Genomic DNA, 20402 nt, shown 5'->3' with positions numbered 1-20402 from the left:
CGCATCTACCATATAACGGTAATTAACAGAAACACGAAAACTGCGATAAATCAATAACTACTAAAGCTAATTCACTTGAAATCGATGATTGCGATAACCACTTAGGAGAAAATTAGATTATTATAAATTTTTGGACAATGGGCATGGCACCGCCCACTTACGATCACAAATGTGTAACTCGCTAACCGATCTACCAATTTCTACCAAACTCGGTGCACTTAGTAACCTTAGTACGGAAAAGCGATTCGTTGAAAATTATTCAAACCAGACCAAAATTACACCCGCTTCCCGTATAGCTAGCGGTAAAATTCAGAAATACAAAAACTTTGATATTTCAATAACTAAAGACGGTACTTTACTCCAAGTAAATGCTTACAACAATCTTCTAAAAGTAAAAAGACTTCTATAGACTTTTAGGAATTGGGTGTGGCACTTTATGACTTCAAAGGTGTATCTCGGTTACCACTTCATCGATTTCTACCAATCTTGATTCAATTATATTATTAAGTCTAACTCAGTATATTATCGAAAACGTTTGAAATCGGGAAAAATCCCTGCATATCATGCAAAGGCAGCTTAGAGAAAGTTTAAACGACAATATTTGATACCTGCGCCGGGTATATAAAGTTCGGTTTCGCCCAAACTAATACATCTTTACTTGGTTTTAATTATTTTCCTTTTTAAATGGTTTATACATTTACGACTTAAAATAGTTATTTTTGTTAACAGCAACGAAATAAGACTGAATAAGGTTATTATTCATTTTAAAACAATAAAATATATTTAAAATAAACAAATAAATTTTTTTAACAATAAAAAATAATGAGAAACAGGTTGATAGAAAATGTGCCAAGTCCACATTCAAAGAGCCATAAAGAGAATATGCGGTGAGTCCCAAAAGCGCCTATAAGTCTGCAACAGCTGTATTTTGAAATTGGCCGATTATTGGTACTGAAAGACGAACTAAGGAAGAAAACTCCATTTACAGATTAGGAAGATATTAATTAATAATTAATGGGCAATCAATTTGTGTCAGATTCTCTATGCTAGGTATGTTTAATTTTGACTTGGAGGTATTTATTTATTTAAGGTAATTATATTATAACTAAATTATAACATAACTATGGTTATTTATAAGCATTGGTGACTGAGGCCTTATTGCTTATTTACAGTTGAAGAAAGTTATAGTATGTATATGTGTATACGAGTTGTGTGTACGTGGTAGTATGTGTAGCTGTGTGTATTTAAGTATTAAATTTCATCGTACAAATTACTAGTTTTTAAAAAATTTAAGATTATTTGGATGTTATCTTTGTTAGCATCATTTAATAGGTCTATTGCCGATTTGTTGGAGAAGTAGTACTGTCTATTTTGTTGAAAGGTGGGGGACGAATTGAGAATATGATCGATGTCAATCGACTCAGTGTTACAGAACTTACATTTTCTGTCAGCGTTTTTATTTAAGAGATGTTCGTGAGTATTTCTGGTATGTCCTATACGGAGTCTTGTTATCAGTATTAGAGCTTTCCTGGGAAGGTCAGTATTTTGTGTGTATTTAAACATATTGTTGTTATTTGATATATTAGTTTTTAGTTTTGAGTACCAATTAGTCATTTTATCCCAAAGAGTATTGTGTTGTTGCCATTGTATTGTTTTGAAGTATCTTTTTAGATCTTCGATGTTTAGATTTGGTACCTCTTTAGTGCATGTTTCGCTGTTTGGTCCGCAAACTCATTGCCTGGTATCTGCCCGTGTCCAGGTACCCAGATTAACTTTAGTCTTGTATGTGTCTGTATGAGTAGGTTTCTAATGGTCTTAGCATAGTGTTCGTTATTGTTTAGGTTCCTAATTGCTTCAATAGATGCTAGTGAATCAGTGCATATCGCGTATTTTCCTTTTAGTTTGTATGCATATGTGATTGCTTCAAATACGGCGATGAGTTCTCCGCTATAATTATAACTATATGGTGGTAATAGTGCGGATTTAATGACTTGTTTGTCCTTTGTTATACAAAAGCTGACACCACCATCTTTTTTTGAGGCATCGGTAAATATGTATGCGTAGTTTTTGAGATGTTGTTTTAGTTCACAAAATTTTTGTTTGTATATCATATTTGGTGTAATTGATTTTTTATGCTGTTGTAGTGATGAGTTTATCGAGTTTGCGTTAAAAGTCCATGCAGGATTTTCTTTGTGCTTTGGTTTAGAGTTCATAATTGGGATATTTAATTGGAGGCAGATCGATATAACCTTGTCTAGAATTGATGGAATTTTTCTCTTTGTTTTTTTTTTTTATATTTTGCTATGGTTTTTGATAGAGGGGAGTTATCGTTAAAAAGAATTGTTGTGGCTAGCTTTGAGGTAGCGAGTTCTGTACAATTTTGTAAAGACATCATATTGGCGTCTAAGAGAATTGAGTTTTTCCGTGATGTTCTGAATGCGCCAAGAGCCATTCGAATTGACGCGTTATACACAGTGTTCAATTTTTTAGCGCTGTTTTTGACGCGTTACCGTAAAGGTATATGCCATAGTTAATTTTCGCTTTAATAAGTGCATGTACCACTGATAGAAGGGTGTGTGTGTGGCAATTAAATTTCTTTGATGATAAGCATTTTACCACGTTCAGGCGTTTGGTTAAAGAATTGGTTATATGTTCTATGTGGTAATACCAATTGTAGCGTTGCTGAAAGATAATACCTAAAATCTTTAGTTTATCTACTTGATTTAGTGACAGGCTATTGCATTGGACAACAGGATTGCAAAGATGCTTTCTACATATGTGACCTGGTCTACGGAAAGGGGGCTTAGGTGTCAAAAAAATCAATTTTCACTTTTTGGTTGATTCGGATGGAAGATGAGATGATTTTCACTTTTAACAGCTTTTTCACAGAAAACTTTTTTCGCACGTAAGCTCCCTTTTCGTAGACCAGGTCACATATATGTAAGTGACTAGATTTGGTGACCGAAAGTTGTGCACCTGAGTAGCTGCACAACGATAGGATATCGTTGAATAAAGTTGATAAGTCAATGTGGGGATTTTTGCTCTTAATTAATTTCTTTACAATTATGAAATCCTCTGCATATGCAATAAAGTCGAGTTCCTTATGTAGAGCGATGGTTTCGGATAATTTGTTGTAAGCTATTAGAAACAATATTACGGATATTGGTGATCCTTGAGGTATGCCGTTCATTAAAGGGTATGTATTTGAATAGGTGTTGTCAACTTTGACAATAATTTTCCTGTTTGTCATATAATTTTTAATGTAATTGTACATTTTAATACCTTAGATAAGCATGGGGTCAGTGAAATGGGTCTGTATGAATTTGGGCATGTTTTGTATTGGTTTTTTTTCAATATTGGGATTATTAGGCTAGTCTTATATGTCTGGGGAATATATTTATTGTATATGTTATTGAAAAGTTGGGTTATTCGTTGTTTAACTGCGGTTGGTAAGTTCTTTATCATAGGGTATGATATTCTATCTATACCTGGTGTTTTGCCTTTCAGATTGTTTATTGCGATTGATAGTTCTATTAGTGTTATATCTTTTTCGATAGTCGTGGCCGAAGCGTTTGGTGTAATATGAGGCACTTTTGTGGTAGCTAGGATTTTGTGGTGTTGAAAATGGGTTGGAAAGTTGTTGTCATGTGATTGTTCTGACCTTTGGCCAACTTGTTGGCAATATCGCTTCTGTTTGTAAGTGCAGTTGTCCCGTTTGTGTCGTTTATACAGTGAATGAATATCTTTGACTTTATACCACATAAACGCCTTATGTTAGACCAGATTCTTTCAGGTGAGGATGCGGGGCTGATACCAGTTGTGAGTGCTGAAAGGGCAGTTCGTTTAGCTTGTTTAATTTCCCTTCGGTAAATTGCGTTTGCTCGTTTAAAATTTAAAATATTTTCAGGGGAAATGTGTATTGAAGAGCCTGTTTTTTTCTTTTTTAAGATTTTCTAAAGTTCTGTTCCACCATGGGGTAGATTTTTTGCCTTTCTTGGTGTCGTATTGGGGTATACATTCATTTGCACTTTGTAGTAGATGTTTTCCATTCCCAGACAACCGGTCGAGCATGATTTTTAATTTCGACTAAACTCAAACACATTGTTTGTTGGTCCAAATAATGAGACACGTATTTTTTCTTTTGGCTAGGAAAAATTTTTCGGCCGAATTAAACGCGATTTTGTTTTTCAGGCAAAAATCGATTATTCGAATTGACAGTGAGAATGTTTTTTTAAAATGCCCATAACTTTGTCAAAATTTAATAAATTCCAACAATGTTTTTACTCAAATGTCAGTAATTCTTGTCACTTCAAGACAGAATGATATAATTATTGATTTTCATTATTTAAAATTTTTTATTTAACAATAAACAAAAAGTGCAAATTTTTTTTTAAATTTAATTTCTCAAAAAGTGTATTTTTTTCTCGCAAACTTTTTTACCGGGAAAGAGACACTTTGAACTACAATCAACCCAAATCTCTAATAGCGAAGATTTTTTTTTCTGAGCTATGATTTTTTATAGAAAATGTACGTTTTTGTGGTACATACTACAATATTCTTATATTTTTTAACTAAATGGAACATATGTATGTAATATATCAGCAACAAATACAGCCGTGATCATTTTTTGTGTATCAAATAGATATTAGAACACACTTTCCACCATACAGTTTCGATTATAAAAAGCGGGAAAATGTGATTTTGTATTTGAGTTTGGTCGAAATTAAAAATCATGCTCGTACCTGACCGGTTGTCTGGAAATGGAAAGCATCAGTATTATTTTTTTAATATTTGCAGTTTCCTTGCTAACGTTGTTGCTTATGGGTCGTTGTGCATGCATGTTAATTGCCATTTTGTAAAATGTTTGCCAATCGGCCCTCTTATTGTTAAATTTCGGTCGTGGTAATGGGCGTTCTGAGTCGTTGATGGGGAATAGTTGAGTGATAATCGGAAAGTGGTCACTTCCCGAAAGACTAGTTTCTGTTTTCCATGCTGCGTGTAGGGCTAGAATAGGTGAGCCTAAGGTTAAATCAATGTGTGTCAGGGTATGTCGGGTTGAGTAGTGCGTTGGGAACCATCATTTAGTATAATGGTTTTTGGGTTTGATATGAATTCCGACATGGCTTTTCCTCTTTTGTTTTCTGTTTTTGACCCCCAGCTGGGGTGCCAGCTGTTGAAGTCGCCGGTTATTAGTATGGGAAGTCTTTGAGATCAGTACACGCTATTAAGGTCATACAAAGTAAATTGTTTGTTGGAAGAAATGTAGGTTGAGTAAATAATGAAATTTAGTTTAGATTGTATTGTGATTGCTATGGTGTCAAAGTTGTTACTTGCGCGAAGTTCTTTATGTTGAGCTGATTGGTGGATCAGCAGTGCTGCTTCTCCAAACAAATTGGTTTTTGCGGTGGAAATGTAAATATTAAAATTAATATGTATTGGTAAGTTGGTTAGTGTTTGTATATGAGTTTCTTGGAGGGAGTTTATTTTATAGTTGTATTTTTTAATTATTAATTGTAAGTCTATATAATTATTAACGCAACCTTTGATGTTCCATTGTAATATGTTTAGAGAGTATTTGTCCATTTTTACGTTTCCATAAATATGTCCGCCTCGTCACTGGAGTCGCTGAATGTTCTGCTGGGTTTTGTGGATCTTGTTAAGTTGCTGTTGTTTTTATTTGCTTTAAATTGAGTGCGGAAACGTTTTGGTGTATTTCGTGGTAGAATCTGTATTTGTTTTGAGGAGTTGTGGTGTAGTGAGAGTAGTTGTTTATTGTTGTTTTCTGGGTTATTAGCTTGTTTGTGTTTGGTTGCGTTTGTATTTAAATTTTGATTGCTTAATGTGTTGAGCTCAGCACTAGTTAACTTTGAGCAGCTTGGAATTTCTTGGGTTATTGCATTTTCTTTCTTTCTGTTGGGAGATTTTTGCTGAGAAGGTATTTGAGTTGGTGAGCGATCCTCTTCTGACGCGCTGTACGTCACTTGTGAGCGGAGAGTGCTGCTGTATGTTCTGTTGTGTCTTTCTTTGTATAGTTGGGTAGCTTTTTTGTTGCTAACTTTTTGTAGAGTTTTAATGGCTTGGATTTTTTTTTTGCATTATAAAGATTGGACAAATTTTATTGTATGTAGAGTGGGAGATTTCGTTGTAATTTTTTGCTGCACAATTGTTACACACTGGAGGTTTGAGGCATTTTTCCTGAGTTTCTTGGTTGACGTGGGCAGTTTTTGCAGCGGAGTGGAAGCGGAATATATGGGCGAATATAAGATTTTTGGTAGCCTGTATAGATATATTCTGGTAACTTCAGGGCTGAGAAAGTAATTACTATTAATCCGGTTTCAACTAGTTTTTCGTTTCTTTTTGAAGGATTTTTTTAACTTCTACAATATTTTGTGTTTTAAGTTCGTCAAGTATTTCGTCTTCCGTAACTTCTCGTAGGTCATGTTGTATATTACGCCTTTGGTGTAGTTTAGTGATACATTTTCTGTTAGGTTAGGTTAGGTTGTCGCGGTCGTCTACAAGACGCACTTAGGCTCAGAGCCCATTGTGATGCCGCAAGTGGGGTCAGCAACTCCCAATCCCCCTAAAACCAATTTGAACTTAGAACGAATTTTAGAAGATCCCTGACTTCGACGCATCTAAGGTCTTCCAAGTTGTCGAAGAATTGCCTACCGAGAGTGGAGAGTCTTCGTCTGGATAGAGCAGGGCACTGGCACAACAGGTGCAGAATCGTTTCCTCGTCCTCTTCATCTTGACAACTTCTACAGAAGTCGTGTAAACGTAGGCCAAGTCGATAGGCGTGCTTGCCAATTAGGCAGTGGCCTCTTATTACAGCTACTAGTAATCCAATATTGGGCTTATTTAGACTCAGTAGTAGGCCAGTGCGTTTGGCGCTGAGTACCGGCCATAATTGTCTGGCAGTTCTGCAAGTGATTTCGTCCTGCCACCTGTCGTTCGCTACTTTAGTAAGCCTCTCGGAGATAAGTAGCTTGCAAGTTTGCAAGGGTATTCCTATTTCGTCATTTATATCGTCAAAAGGAAGTTTCGTGCCGAGTCGCGCCAGTTCGTCGGCCTTACAGTTCCCCTCTATGCCGCAGTGACCCGGAACCCATATCACCTTTGGGCGAAATGACTCAGCCATCTCGTTAAGAGATGCGCGGCGTTTCATGGCTACCATGGAGGTTGTCGACTGCTTCGTGAGGGACTTTATTGCCGCCTGGCTGTCAGTGAAGATGAAGATATAAACTTAGGATATCATATCACACTTTACCAGTTTAGTGGCCCTGCCGATTGCCATCAGTTCAGCCTGAAAAACGCTACAGTGGTCAGGGAGCCGAAAGCTTATGGAGATTCCCAGGTGATGGGAGTAGACACCTCCTCCAACCCTTCCCTCGAGCTTTGAGCCATCTGTGTATACATGGATAGACTCTCCACTACTTACAACGTCATGCATCCCCTCTTCCCTTGAGGGTAGGAGGGTCGCGAACGCTGTAGCGGGTGCAGGTTCCGGAAGTGCATAGTCCACCAATCCGGGAAGCCCCGGAAACTCCGTTAGTATTTTACCGTGACCATGACTGGTGTTTGACTACTTATTTAAAATGTGCATTCGAATTTCCGCACCACTTGCGACCTGTTTGGCATGTAGGTCCACCGGAAGAAAATTCAGTAGGGCATACAGTGCCTTGGATGGTGTTGTTCTCATCGCACTAGTTATGAGTGTGGACGCAAGCCTTTGAACCTTGTCCATTTTTTTGAAGTTTACCCCTTTCTCAAGGGTGTTCCACCATACCACTATACCGTGATAGAGAATTGGCCTAACCACCGCCGTGTATAGCCAGTGTATTATTTTGGGGTCCATCCCCCATCTTTTCCCTATTGCCCTGCTGCAGGAATATAGTGCAAATGTTGCCTTGCGCACTCTATCTGCAGCGTTGGGCCCCCAGTTTAGTTTCCTATCTACAATGAGACCTAGATATTTGGTCTCTTCCTTTATTGCGAGGGTATTGCCCTCTAGAGTTATGCTCCCGAGATCAGGTATCTTGTGCTTCCTAGTGAACAGCACAAGGTCTGTTTTTCAGGATTCACTCCCAGTCCTCGCCTGTTACACCACAGGGATAGTTTGTTGAGGGATCTTTGGATCAGATCTGTCAATGTTGCTAGGTGTTTACCCGAGATAGCTATTACAATATCATCGGTATATGCAATTATCTGACCGCCAATATCTTCAATTTCCCGAAGAAGGCTGTCTACTGCTACGTTCCACAGAAGCGGTGATATTATTCCCCCCTGGGGTGTGCCCCTGACGGGGAACCTTTTTATTACTGATTCACCTAATCCTGCGCTTATTTCTCGACCGATTAACATTCGTTCAATAAATGAGGTTAGTGAATTGCGTACTCGCAGATTTGTCAGGGATGAGATAATCGCTGCAGGGGATACATTGTTGAAAGCACCCTCGATGTCCAGAAAGGCCGCGAGTGTGTATTCTTTATAATGTGTGCACCAAGGAATGGAGTGCTGTGTCAACTGATCTCCCCTTGTTGTAGGCATGTTGGGCTGCCGAAAGTTTGCAGCCTATCTTGTCTCTAATATGCCCATGTATTAGTCTCTCTAGAGATTTCAGCAGGAAGGACGACAGACTAATTGGTCTGAAGTCTTTTGGTCTCGTGTGTGTAGTTTTCTCTGCCTTGGGAATGAAAACTTCTCTTACCTCCCTCCATTTACGGGGTATATAATTAAGTTGTAACACTGCTTCAAAGATTGGTACGAGTATGGGTGCAATCCTTTCTGCAGTATGCTGTAGGTCAGCGGGAATAATGCCGTCCGGTCCCGGAAACTTAAAAGGTTGGAAGCTGCTAATAGCACGCTTTATGTTCCCCTCGGTAATGATATTCGCTGGAATGTCATCATGGTTGGCTGTGATCCGGGTATTGGTGACTCTACTGTGGAGGCAACCCGGAAATTGGGTTTGTACTAGAAGCTCTAAGGTTTCTTCCCTGCTAGTTGTCCAATCACCATCCTCTTTGATGAGATAGCTAATATTGCTGGGACTCATAGATAATACTTTCCGCAATCTGCTGGCCTCCGAGGTACTTTCTATCTTCTGACAGAAGTTCCTCCATGAGGAGCGCTTAGCGTCCCTTATTGCATACTTAAATCGGCGTAGCCAGTCTTTAAATTCACTCCAAGAGTTGGATCTCTTAGCTTCATTAAATTTCGATCTGCATTCCCTTCTGAGGGTTGCAATTTCAGTGGACCACCATGGAGGTTTTGGCTTCCTACTTGTTGCCCTGATTGGGCAGGCTACTTTTGCTGCACGATTAAATGCTTTAGTTATATCGTCTACAACGTTATCAAGTTGATGTCCCGAGTTTATTTGATTTTTGAGGTCGGAGATATTATTAGAAAAGGTTGTTTCAAACTTTTTCCAATTTGTTTTTCTGCGGTTTAGGACCGCTTGTTGTTTTCTTACTGGTACGTATAGGTAAACCACGTACATGTGATCTGAAAAGGAGTTGTCTTTAGAGACTCTCCAGTCATTCAAGAGTCCTGCCCCCTGCTCATTGACACATGTAATGTCACGGACCTCCCTTCTAACAGACGTCACAAAGGTAGGGGTATCTACCTACGTTGCTAACGTGTAAGTTATTGCACATAATAAATTCGAATATCGACTCACCGCGTTCATTTGTGTCTGAGCTGTATGCCCATATGTGATGATGGGCATTCGCGTCTGCTCCTATCACCATCGGAGTGCCGCGTCTAGGAGCCTCCATTACCGCGCTTCTTAAAGATTGTGGTGGAGGTGGTGTGTCTGCGTCGTGGGCCATGTATGTGGAAGCCAGCCAAATATACCTTCCGCTTGATTCCACTGCTATGATGACATTGTCCGCATCGCAAAATTGTATCAAAAGAAATGCATTAATACTCTTTTTTATCAGCATGCACGACCTGGGTTCACCTTTGTCAGTGACATAGATCAGCTTATATCCCTTCATATTCAATCCACAAACCCGATCTTTTATGACCCAAGATTCCTGGATGAGTGCGATCTCCTCTTCTCTTTCGGCGAGGCGGAGGAGAAGTGCGGCTGAGGCCGCCTTACAGTGGTGGAGATTAATCTGAACTATCCCCACCATCAGTTTCGTGTACTGCTGCTGGACAGCCAACCACAGTCTGGTTGGCATCCTCTTCATCTGAAAGGGGGAGGATATCCTCCCCTTCTCCTTCCACCATGGTGTCGGAAAAGTCGGAGTGGTCCCCCGCCCCCTTCTCTAGAGTCACCTTCTCGAAGAGTTCGCCTACCATTCCGGAGGTGGATGCCTCTTCATCGTCAGTAGCACTTTCTGCTTCGTTCGCTTCGTCGGTAGGGTGTTGCTTCCCTGACACGTCCTGCCGATAAACGTGGAGGTTCAAGGCTTGGAAGCCATAATTTATACTCCAGTTTTGGTTGGCAAGTGGTTCTACTGATTCCTCGTTGAGGACTATTACAGCTAACCTTCGCTTTTCGTCTATCTCGCCTATCTTTGCTACCTTCCAATCTTGAGTAGGTAGCTCAGGGTTGCCCATGCGTATCCACTCCAGCACTTCCGTGAGTCCGTGTGGAAGTGTGGAATCCAGGCCCTGGATCTAGGCCGATTTGAAACCAGCCGGTGTCCGCACAACTGCAGCATTAGTGCCAGAATGGCGAACCTCAGAGGCCGCTGGCTTAGCCATGCGGTCTGATGTCGGCGACGCCGCTTTAGGGGTTGCACCTGTCGGTGTTCCCTTGCCTCCTGGAGTGGCGGGGACGGCAGCAGGGCTAGCTCGTCTTCCGACAGGGCTGCTCTTGCCTCCCGAAGGCCTATCTGCGAGGGTGGGTCTGCTACCAGCACCGGACGGATTTATATCCTCGCTAGCTTGTGGGAAGGATAGGGCGAGATGCTGGCTTAAAGCCCCCCGAAGGAAGATTTAAACCACCACTTAAGCCTCATCCCCACGGCAAGGGGACCAAGTGTTTGGGTCCATTTGTTTTGTTGGTGAATTCTTTATTATTGTCTATTTCGAAGCAGAGGTAGGGTGAAGAGTTTTTTACACTAACATCAGGTGGTTTCTTCATTTTGCACTTGTTTATTGTAACTAATTTTGTTTGTGGAAATATTTGTTTTTGTTTTTCTATATTGTCTTTTTGTTTAACTTAACGGTGTTTGGTAATTGATGGTAAGTATTTATATGTAGGTAATTGCTGGTATTTATGCAATATGCAAAAAATTGTTTTGACACGTTTGCTGAGAGAAGAATCGACCGATCAGTATCAACGTTAGTCAGTGACTGATGGAGGTATGTTTATTGAACAAGGAGCAATCAGCTGGTTGTGTCTGGTCCTCTTTTATAGCTGATATTCCATCAGGGATGGAAAATTGAATTATAAAATTGTACCCAATTTACGGAATAATTTACCTAAAAGTAGATAGATGTACTTAAAGAGTAAATATTTATTTCTATATAAAGAAAATAGGAGGATAACAATTCCCATCGAAACCAATTCAACTTCTGTACTCACATTAAACAAATTTTGGCAATGAAAAGAATCTCTTCGAACAGCGCGAGACAAAACTATGTTGTAGAAAAGGTGAATCACAGTTCTTCGATCTGACGTTGTAAAAAAGAAATATTTTCTATCTATCTGGCGAAATCAACTACAGTTGCGTTACTTTGACCACCCTCCTGCATCATTTGTATGCCCCTTCACAAAGGAGGTAAGCTATTAGACCAGATGCACGCACCAAAAAATAACATTGAAATGTCAATAAAAATAAGAACTGATTTTCTGAGAAGTTATTTGGCTACGTTCCAAATGTACTTAAAATTGTGTGTTTCTACCGACTGTACTTTCAAACTAAATAAAGGTTGTACCAACTTTTCCATCACTGTAGGTAATCCGGCAGCTGATTTCGTATCGCTAATTGCGCAGCTGACGTGGGTGTGAACACCAAACTCAATACCGCAATTTAAAGCTTAATTGCCTCAGCTAATTGGCCTGGTTGAACATAGTCTTAGATGCTTCAGGTGATCCGCAAATATCGTACAATCTCTTGCGAAACTAATTTTTAAAAACTATTGCTTCATCTAAGATCTGCTTCATTTGAAATTTGGCAGCACTATACATAGCATAACTTTATTATCGACTACTTGATCAGCCGTTTATTTAGTGTTCTGATTTTGCTATCGTTGTTTTTTATTACAGTTAATTTTCATATGCGTAACTTTAAAAATAAGTGATGTGGAGAGCAAAGAACTTCAGCAAAGAAAATTGATTTTGGACTAATTCACTCAAATTCCACACATCTCCAATGTTGGTTAGTAAAATTGCTGAAAATTCGAAGGTATACGGTACAAAATGTATGCATTGAGAGAAAGGCGGAATCTGGCGCAAAATCTGGCTCTATAAATCAAATAGTGGAGAAGGAGGTTCCAAGGACTTTGAAAAGGAATCCGAATCTCTCTGAACGTGTTGTTGCTCCTGGAGTGTTGTTCTGAGAGCCTGTATTGTTTTGGCCTGATTTGGCAACATGCCATTGTGCAAAAAAGCGCAAGAGTTTTATACACAAAATGGAATCAACTTTGTACTAAAAGAAGCCAATCCTCCGAATTGCCCAGAGCTCCAAACGATCGAGCGTTATTGGGCCTATATGAAATCGAAATTAAAAAAAAAATAAAATGCACACCTTCAAGAATAACGAAGTTCCACAGAAACAGGCTCAATCGATCAACGAAAGGGATGTCCAAGTATTAATGGCGGGAGTCATCTCTAAAGTACGGGTATTTTGGCGTGGAAATTAATTCTAATAATATTTGTAAATCTTTCATCTAAATAGAAATAAAAGAAGGTTCTAAAAAAGTTTCGACTGAATTATTCATATTTAAATTAGTTTTTTTGTTACTTAATACCTGCCAGATTTCAACTGAAGCAGATCTTATACCAATGAAACGTGTTCAGGACAGTAATAAACTCCCTGGGTTTAATCTTAGATTATTGGAGTTAAAAAAAAATTAAAGAACAAGGCTTATAAAAAATATAGGTTAACAAATAAGGCAAGGAGTCATCATTCTTTCGAATTCGTAAAAGCTTTGATTGCCTACCCAGTTTTCTTTACTAGCAATATAATTTAAAAAAAGAGGCTTCCCAAACATATCCATACAATGATTGGATACTGTTATACTGCGGTATTCAAACTATACATTGCATATTTTAAATATTCAATACAGCAATAAACATTTTTTCCCAATTTTCCATTTTTAAAACACCAATGGTAACCAATAACAAAAGAAGCATCAACATTGTAATATTTTGTAGTTCGGCGTTATAGAACATTATACTTTGTACGTATGCAAAGCAATTGACGTTTTGGAAGTCAGCCAGAATCAGAATTGAAACGAAATTCAGCAAGCTTTGGCATTTTATTTCTTTTTTTGTGTTGTAACTCTCCCCAAAAACTCTTATAGCCTCATTTATAAAATATATTTAAAGAACTTTATGAAGTAAGATTTTTAAAAAAGAAATTTCGATCTATGAAGCATTGTTTATTTTTTGGAAATTTAACTTATAAACTTATAACTGGAGTCTACTAACGCACCGTTTCCTCAAACGTGTATTAATTCAATACTTAAATATGTTTGTTTATCTAATTTGAAAACAATCTCCCTACTATACAAATATGTCCTGCAGTATTAACTAATATTTTCAAATGTTGTGAGAGGGAGTAACAAAAAAAAAATACTTTTAAGGCGCACGAAGCATTCCGGGTATTTGCCAGTAATAACTAAATTAAATTTAAGATTTTCAAACATGTAGCAACATTCCAAAAAATATTTTCGGCTGTAACATCCCTAAACATAAGCGTCAGCGTTGTCTGGCTGTCCATACGGCGGCGCCAACGCCTAGCGGCTAGAAATCCGATTTTGACGTTAGGAAGTGAAGTTGGCTGCAGAAAACGGCGAACTGTCATTTTCGTAGTTCACACAAACAAACCTATGTTTATTTTGGTTAGCGTGTGCCGAAAATCTGGTTTTTTAGAATTTTGATTGGTAATAGCAAAAATTGGTCAATATCTTAGGCTCGCCCGAGTCTATCAAAGTTGAAGTGCTTACTTCGATTCCCTACAAAAAAGGACCATATACCAAATTATGTAGGACTAATACTTTCGAAGATAATTGCAAGTTTAGTTAAAAAAAAATATTAAATAATGTATTTAATTTTTATTTTTTGCGCACATTGAACTTTGATGGACTTTGGCGAGCCTACGACAATGGCCAAAAATTGTAATCTTTCACACAGATTGTTTTTAGAACATAATGAACCATGTTTTTGCTATTACCAGTCAAAATTATAGACAAGCGCATTTTCTGCCCACGCTATTGTTGGTGTTATTTCTTCATTTGACGTAGCATTGCCGCTTTTGTTTAGGCATTGCTGTGGTTGCCAGATTCTGAAACGGAGAACACATTTATATTATCGATAGAAAAAAAAGGAATACAAACATAAAAAAGGAGTCAATTTTTTATTGTTTGTGCAATTTATTGTTACAAATTACCGCTGTAGTGGTTAGCAGTGCGCGCTACCTTCCCGCAGGGCCTGGATTCAAGCCCAATTCAACCCAACATCAAAAAATAAGAAGTAAAAAAAAAACAAAAAGAGTATTTCTGCCATGAAAAACGCCACAAATCGGAGGAGAAGCCCGGCCTCTAACATACATATGTGCAAGTGCCAATCTTAGATATCTTTTTCAAAGCAACAATTAATGTAAACAAGTAATTTTTAAGCGAAAAACTAAACCGATTTCAATTCCCATATGCAAATTTAAGATTATCGTTAATTCCTTCATGATCCGATTATCCGATTTAAACCGGTATGGGACCTCCTGTGAGGCAACACCTTTCCTTTAAAAAAAAGAATTATTGAAATCGGTTAACAAAGTTATGCGGTAACATACATAAAAAAAAATATATGATAACCTTCTTTTTGTGAAGTCGGTTAAAAAAATAACTAAGTTACTTAAAAGAATTCCAGACTCTTCCTGAATATATGGCCTTTTTTAATTTACGCTTTATAATTAATTTAATATTTTTCAGATTTTTATTAATTAACGCCATGTACCTACCTTGCTACGCCCGTGGTTATACTTTTTTACTATCACCCTCAACGAATGGCAGATAAACAAGTAATTTTTAAGAAAAAAAAAACCGACTACAAACCTCACATAAAAATTTAAGATTATCGTTAATTTCGTCATAATCCGATGATCGGATTTAAGCCAAATTAATATGGGATCACCTGTGAGGTAACATCTTTCCTTTAAAAAATCGGTTAACGTGGCCCAAAATTATGGGGTAACGTACATAAAAAAAAGAAATATTCCGACTAATTAATAACCTTTCTCCTTTTTGTAAAGTCGTTTAAAAACCAAACCGTCTTCTTCATTCTCATATAAAAATTTAAGATTATCGTTAATTCCTTCAGGATCCAATGAACGGATCTAACCCAAATTAGTGTGGGATCACCTCTGGGGTACCACCTTTCCTTTAAAAAAAGAATTATAGAAATGGGTTAACATGGTACAAAGTTATGCGGTAACATACATAAAAGAAAATATTCCGACGAATTGATAACCTTCTCCTTTTACTGAAGTCGGTTAAAAATGAATAGCGGGAAAAAGGAGTACAAAAGAAGTACAAAACTAAAAAAGGAGTAAATTTCCAGATCTTTTTTCAGGGAGTACAATGCAATAAAAAGGAGTACGTTTACTCCCAAAAGCAGTACGTCCGCCAACCCTAGGCATGGCACTCAGCCCAACGCTTTTGTGTAGGTATGGCGGTAGGATCTCTTTAACCTCTTTCTTTTGACAGCCATACTTCAACATTTACTTTTTCTTATCAATTTGCTTTAACTGAAATTTACAAAAATGGCCTCTAATATTTGAAGTTGGCATTTGACTGATGCGCGTGCAAACTTACCAACATACAGGCAGACAAAATTTCTAAAAAGTGTTGATTTGGCTGCTGTTGCTGTAAAATTAAATCAGATTAACCACATTTAGAAATGTTACACGTTTAATCAGCTGATCAATATACACCAGCGATGAGCAGAGAGAGCTTTTACTCTGCACACGTCTATACAAAATGTAAAGGAAGCTTAAAAGGGCTTTGCCCGCGGGCAAGACAGTGCCCATCAGTGATATACACATACCACAGTTTTGTTGTCTGCTGCTTACTTGTATACCAGCCCTGCTATTACAACACAGCGTGCCAAGGCTTTCAAAAGCTCTCAGTGCAAATGAAAGCTTTCGCTGGCCATCTCTGTTTTACAACCGCTTTTTACCCACTTAAATAAAGAGCATATTGAAACTGAAAATAATTTAAATGCGAATTAAATAAAAAATTAAATTAAAGTTAATTTCCATTTAAATAAGTTTGGAGAAACGCAGCCTTCCAGTTCATTCGGCAGGGGAAAAGCAGTTGATATGTAAGTTGGTAATTTCCAAACGAAGTGCTGTTTTTTGTCCCCCGCTTGTACGCATTTGTATTTTTTTGCAACTATACACCCAAAAAAATGGTGCTTATCTTCCAAGAATAAAAAAATAAGTATGCCACTCGGTTTCTTTTTACAAATGCTTCGTTAAAAAAAAAAAAAAATATTAAAATCGGTTTAGTGCTTTGAGAAATAAGTCGCTACAAAAAATTTCCATACAATCAATTTTATATAATAGTATAGATATAGAAGCGTGGCTTTCTATCATAATATTGTCCCTCCGAATTTTCCTGAATGCCACTCTTCTCATTTTCTTGTTTATCACCCCTATTCTGCAACACTTTCGTATTCGGATTTTGCTACGAATGGTAGAAATGGTATGCTGCAATCCGAATCGTATTTTCGAACTTTCGAAATTCGTAACAATGGCATGCCTAAAAACGAACGAGTACGCTTTTTTGCGTATTTTTGTACGAAAACAATTCTGTGTCGGAGAAGATAAAAGATGTAAATCGATGTATGTTTGCAGGAAATATTAGTGGTGTTCATTTAAACAGATAAATTTGCCTTTCGCATATACATATATTTTTATCCACTGCTTTATATAAACGAGCAAAAAAGAATCTTTGTTGCCCATTATCGAGAAACTTGGGTCCGGTTTAGTTATTTGTACAATGATTTTCGGTTGTTGTCTCCAAACACATAACCCGAATCCATAAACTTTAACATCACGTGTAATCCAAGGATTAAAATTTGATTTAAAATAAATGTTTCAAATTTCCGACCACTAGCTTATTAATAAATTCGGTGTGCACTATGCACTTTTTTGCAAATTTCGACGTGTGTTCTGCGCAAAAATACTGTCGATAGCGTAACCGGAGTGATATGCACAAGAGTGTTGTATCCCTTTGACATGCGGAAGCCCCTCATCTCGGGCAACACAGAAAGGAGAATTCTACTTAGTAAGGGTTATAATCCCTAAGCGCGACCGAAGGCAGAAGCAAGTGCAACAGGTGGTAGACATAACAAAGTGCATGTTTTCAATGGCTTGGAAGAAGCTGTTATTGCATTAACTGGATTGAGAACCAGTTCTTCAGGCATAGGAGGAGTTCAACAATTCAACCAGAAGCTGACATAGTTGCGCCCATTGTTAATATGCCCGACAGCTCCGTATATCTTTGTGAAATCATTCCCAAAGCGCGCTCTTACTCCGCTGCTATAATTGCAAATGCAATAGAATCCATCAGTGCCTTCAAAATATGTAAAATCGAACAATTTTACTACAAATAAGCACTTCATGAGTGTTTTTTAAATTCCTTTCCACTTCGTTTGCCTTCATTCAGCTATCTTCGAAAAACAACTGATAGCTGGCAATGCTGCACATGTTTCCGCAAGGGTTGCAGCATGTAGATTTTTCGTTTTTCGTAGCATAGCTACGAATTACGAAAATTCGGGTTCTAGAATAAGGAGGTATATGTTTTCGTGAAATAAGACTCTATTGCGATTTCGTCATCGCCCTTTTTTTAGTGTTTGTGCAAGATGGTTGCACTAAAAAAATATCACTTTTAAGTGAAAAAAGATTTTTTATTTAAAATACTTTTTTCTCCAAATGTGTTCAAATGGCATATACGGGAAATTGTTGCCGAAGAAAGATTAAGGCTGCGTTTCTTCAAACTCATTTAAGTGGAAATTAACTTTAATTTAATTTTTTATTTAATTCTCATTTAAATTATTTTCAGTTTCAATAAGCTCTTTATTTAAGGGAGTAAAAAGTGGTTGTACTGAAAGCCTTTGAAAGCTTTGGCACGCTGTGTTGTAAAAGCAGGGCTGTATACAGGGCTGGCAGATACACAAAATTGTGGTGTGTGTATATTGATCAGCTGATTAAACCTGTAACATCTCTGAGTGTGGTTATTCTGATTTAATTTTTATTTAAGTGAAGAGCATAGGTCAATTAAATCAAAATTGATTGGTGAAACCAAAAATTCGAAAATTAAAGTAACTTTCACTTAAATGATTCTGGTGAAACGCAGGCTAAACTAAAATCCTGCCTCCCAAAAAAAACCATGGCATAAAATCATGAAAAATGTTATGAAGAAGGTGGAAAAAACTTCAGCATTGGCTTACATATGTAATAAATGAGATTCAAAGTGATACGCAAATGTTTAAAAAGCATGCATTTAATGTTAAAAATCGGTACAATGTTTATCGGTTAGTATACTTTTTTCTAAAAATTTCTAAACTTATTCAATCCTTTAACATACTTTTAAAAAAGTGACATTCTGGAAAGTATTTTACAAAAATGCAAAATTAAGAAAACAAAATTTATCTTTGAAGAGCCTGAAAGCAGTTTCGTATTCTGCACAAATTTTTACGGCGGTAAATTTTTCAGAGGGTGGCTTTACCAATCTTTAAAAAATATATAAATAATACTTGTCATGTACACTTTGTTTGGAAATAACTCAAGTACATACATAAATACATATGTATGTATGTTCATATTTACAAATATACATATGCTTAATTTGTTGTGTCAACCACATACTGTACATGAGTGTTAAGCGATGCTTTGTCTTTCGTTTATACATGTGTACATATGTACATAAGTGTATGTATTTAGCAAGTTCAATCAGTCGATGTTCAGACACGGAAACTCTTGTTGAGCAAGCTTCTAGGGGAGAGAGCGACGAGGAAAGGGGACGGGTACCGAGTTGCTCTACTCGGGCAACACGCTTTGTGCTCACGTTCGTCTCATTCAAGTTGTCGGTTCACAGCTGACAACATTAATTGCGTACAAAAGAGATGCTATGTGTGAATGCAAAGGGCAACACCAAAAAAGAAATCGCCGATAATAAGCAACTCGAGTTTCCGTGTCTGAACGCAGACTTAGTGATCGCTGTTTAGCTCAATTACGTTTATGTGTGTATCTATGAGGTACAGCGCATTCGCGTCGCTTATACCCATCTATTGATCCTTTGTGAGCTCGTGTTTGATCGGCACTGCTGCTAATGCTGCTGTGTGTGAATGCAAAGGGCAACACCAAAAGAGAAATCGCCGATAGTAAGCAACTCGAGTTTTCGTGTCTGAACGCAGACTTAGTGATCGCTGTTTAGCTCAAATACGTTTATGTGTGTATCACGTGGGGATTGAATCCCCAACAGACATATGAGAAATACATCGATTCATATAACAGTACATGCAATTATTACCGCTGGATGAGATATGCTCTTTTGACATATCTGAAAATGATGTGAGGCTAGTAATTTCTAATTTAAAATCTAATACTAACGCAGATATTGGTGGTATTGCCCCAATATTTTTTAAAAAGTTGTGTGAAGCTTTGCTTGGCCTATTGCTTCGATTTTTAGCTTGAGCATCCGAAAAGGCAAATTTTTGGATGCTTGAAAGTATGTTCCATTACTCCAACATTTAAATCAGGGGATCGAAATGATGTCACGAATTATAGGACAATTGTAAAATAAAGCACAATTGCAATAATTCTTTGATAATATTATCAACACAAAGCTATTCAATCTTGTAAATACATTAATAAATGAGGCCCAACATGGGCGATCTACATGTACTAATCTTTTAACAACAGTCAACTCTTTTGAAGATAAATCACAGCAGGATGTTATCTACTCCGATTTCTCCAAAGCATTTGATAAGGTTGATCCCTCTATTATTTTGCATAAAATAAATATGTACGGCTTAAGAGGTTCTTTCCTCCATTTTTTCTTAAGTTTTCTTAAAGTTAGGAAGCTGTTTGTGCAGATTGACTTAACAAAATCTACTTCATTCGTTGAAGCGTGGGTATTCCTCAGGGGACACAATGCGGCCCATTCCTGTTCCTAATTTTTATTAATGACCTACCTTGCTATTTACATCATCCGAAATG

At 37.5% G+C, this 20402-nt stretch overlaps 1 protein-coding gene across 3 annotated transcripts in view; it reads left to right on the top strand.

Annotated features, from left to right (window-relative positions):
• Positions 1 to 20402, top strand: part of LOC118745588 (protein lap1) — a 191804-nt gene that overhangs the window by 131640 nt on the left and 39762 nt on the right. Inside the window, exon 6 of one of the 3 annotated variants that reach the window (XM_036479090.1) lies at positions 12224 to 13039. The exons of the other annotated variants lie outside the window; for them this stretch is intronic. Within the exon in view, the coding sequence (XP_036334983.1) occupies positions 12224 to 12304 (81 nt within the window). The 3' untranslated portion in view covers positions 12305 to 13039. Of the gene's footprint in view, positions 1 to 12223; positions 13040 to 20402 lie in introns of those variants that run through there. 3 annotated transcript variants of the gene reach the window in all.

The sequence above is a fragment of the Rhagoletis pomonella genome, unplaced genomic scaffold, assembly GCF_013731165.1.
Source record: "Rhagoletis pomonella isolate Grant_MI unplaced genomic scaffold, Rhpom_1.0 Rhpom_scaffold_00009, whole genome shotgun sequence".
NCBI lineage: Eukaryota > Metazoa > Arthropoda > Insecta > Diptera > Tephritidae > Rhagoletis > Rhagoletis pomonella.
This window is presented reverse-complemented; position numbering and strand designations above follow the sequence as displayed.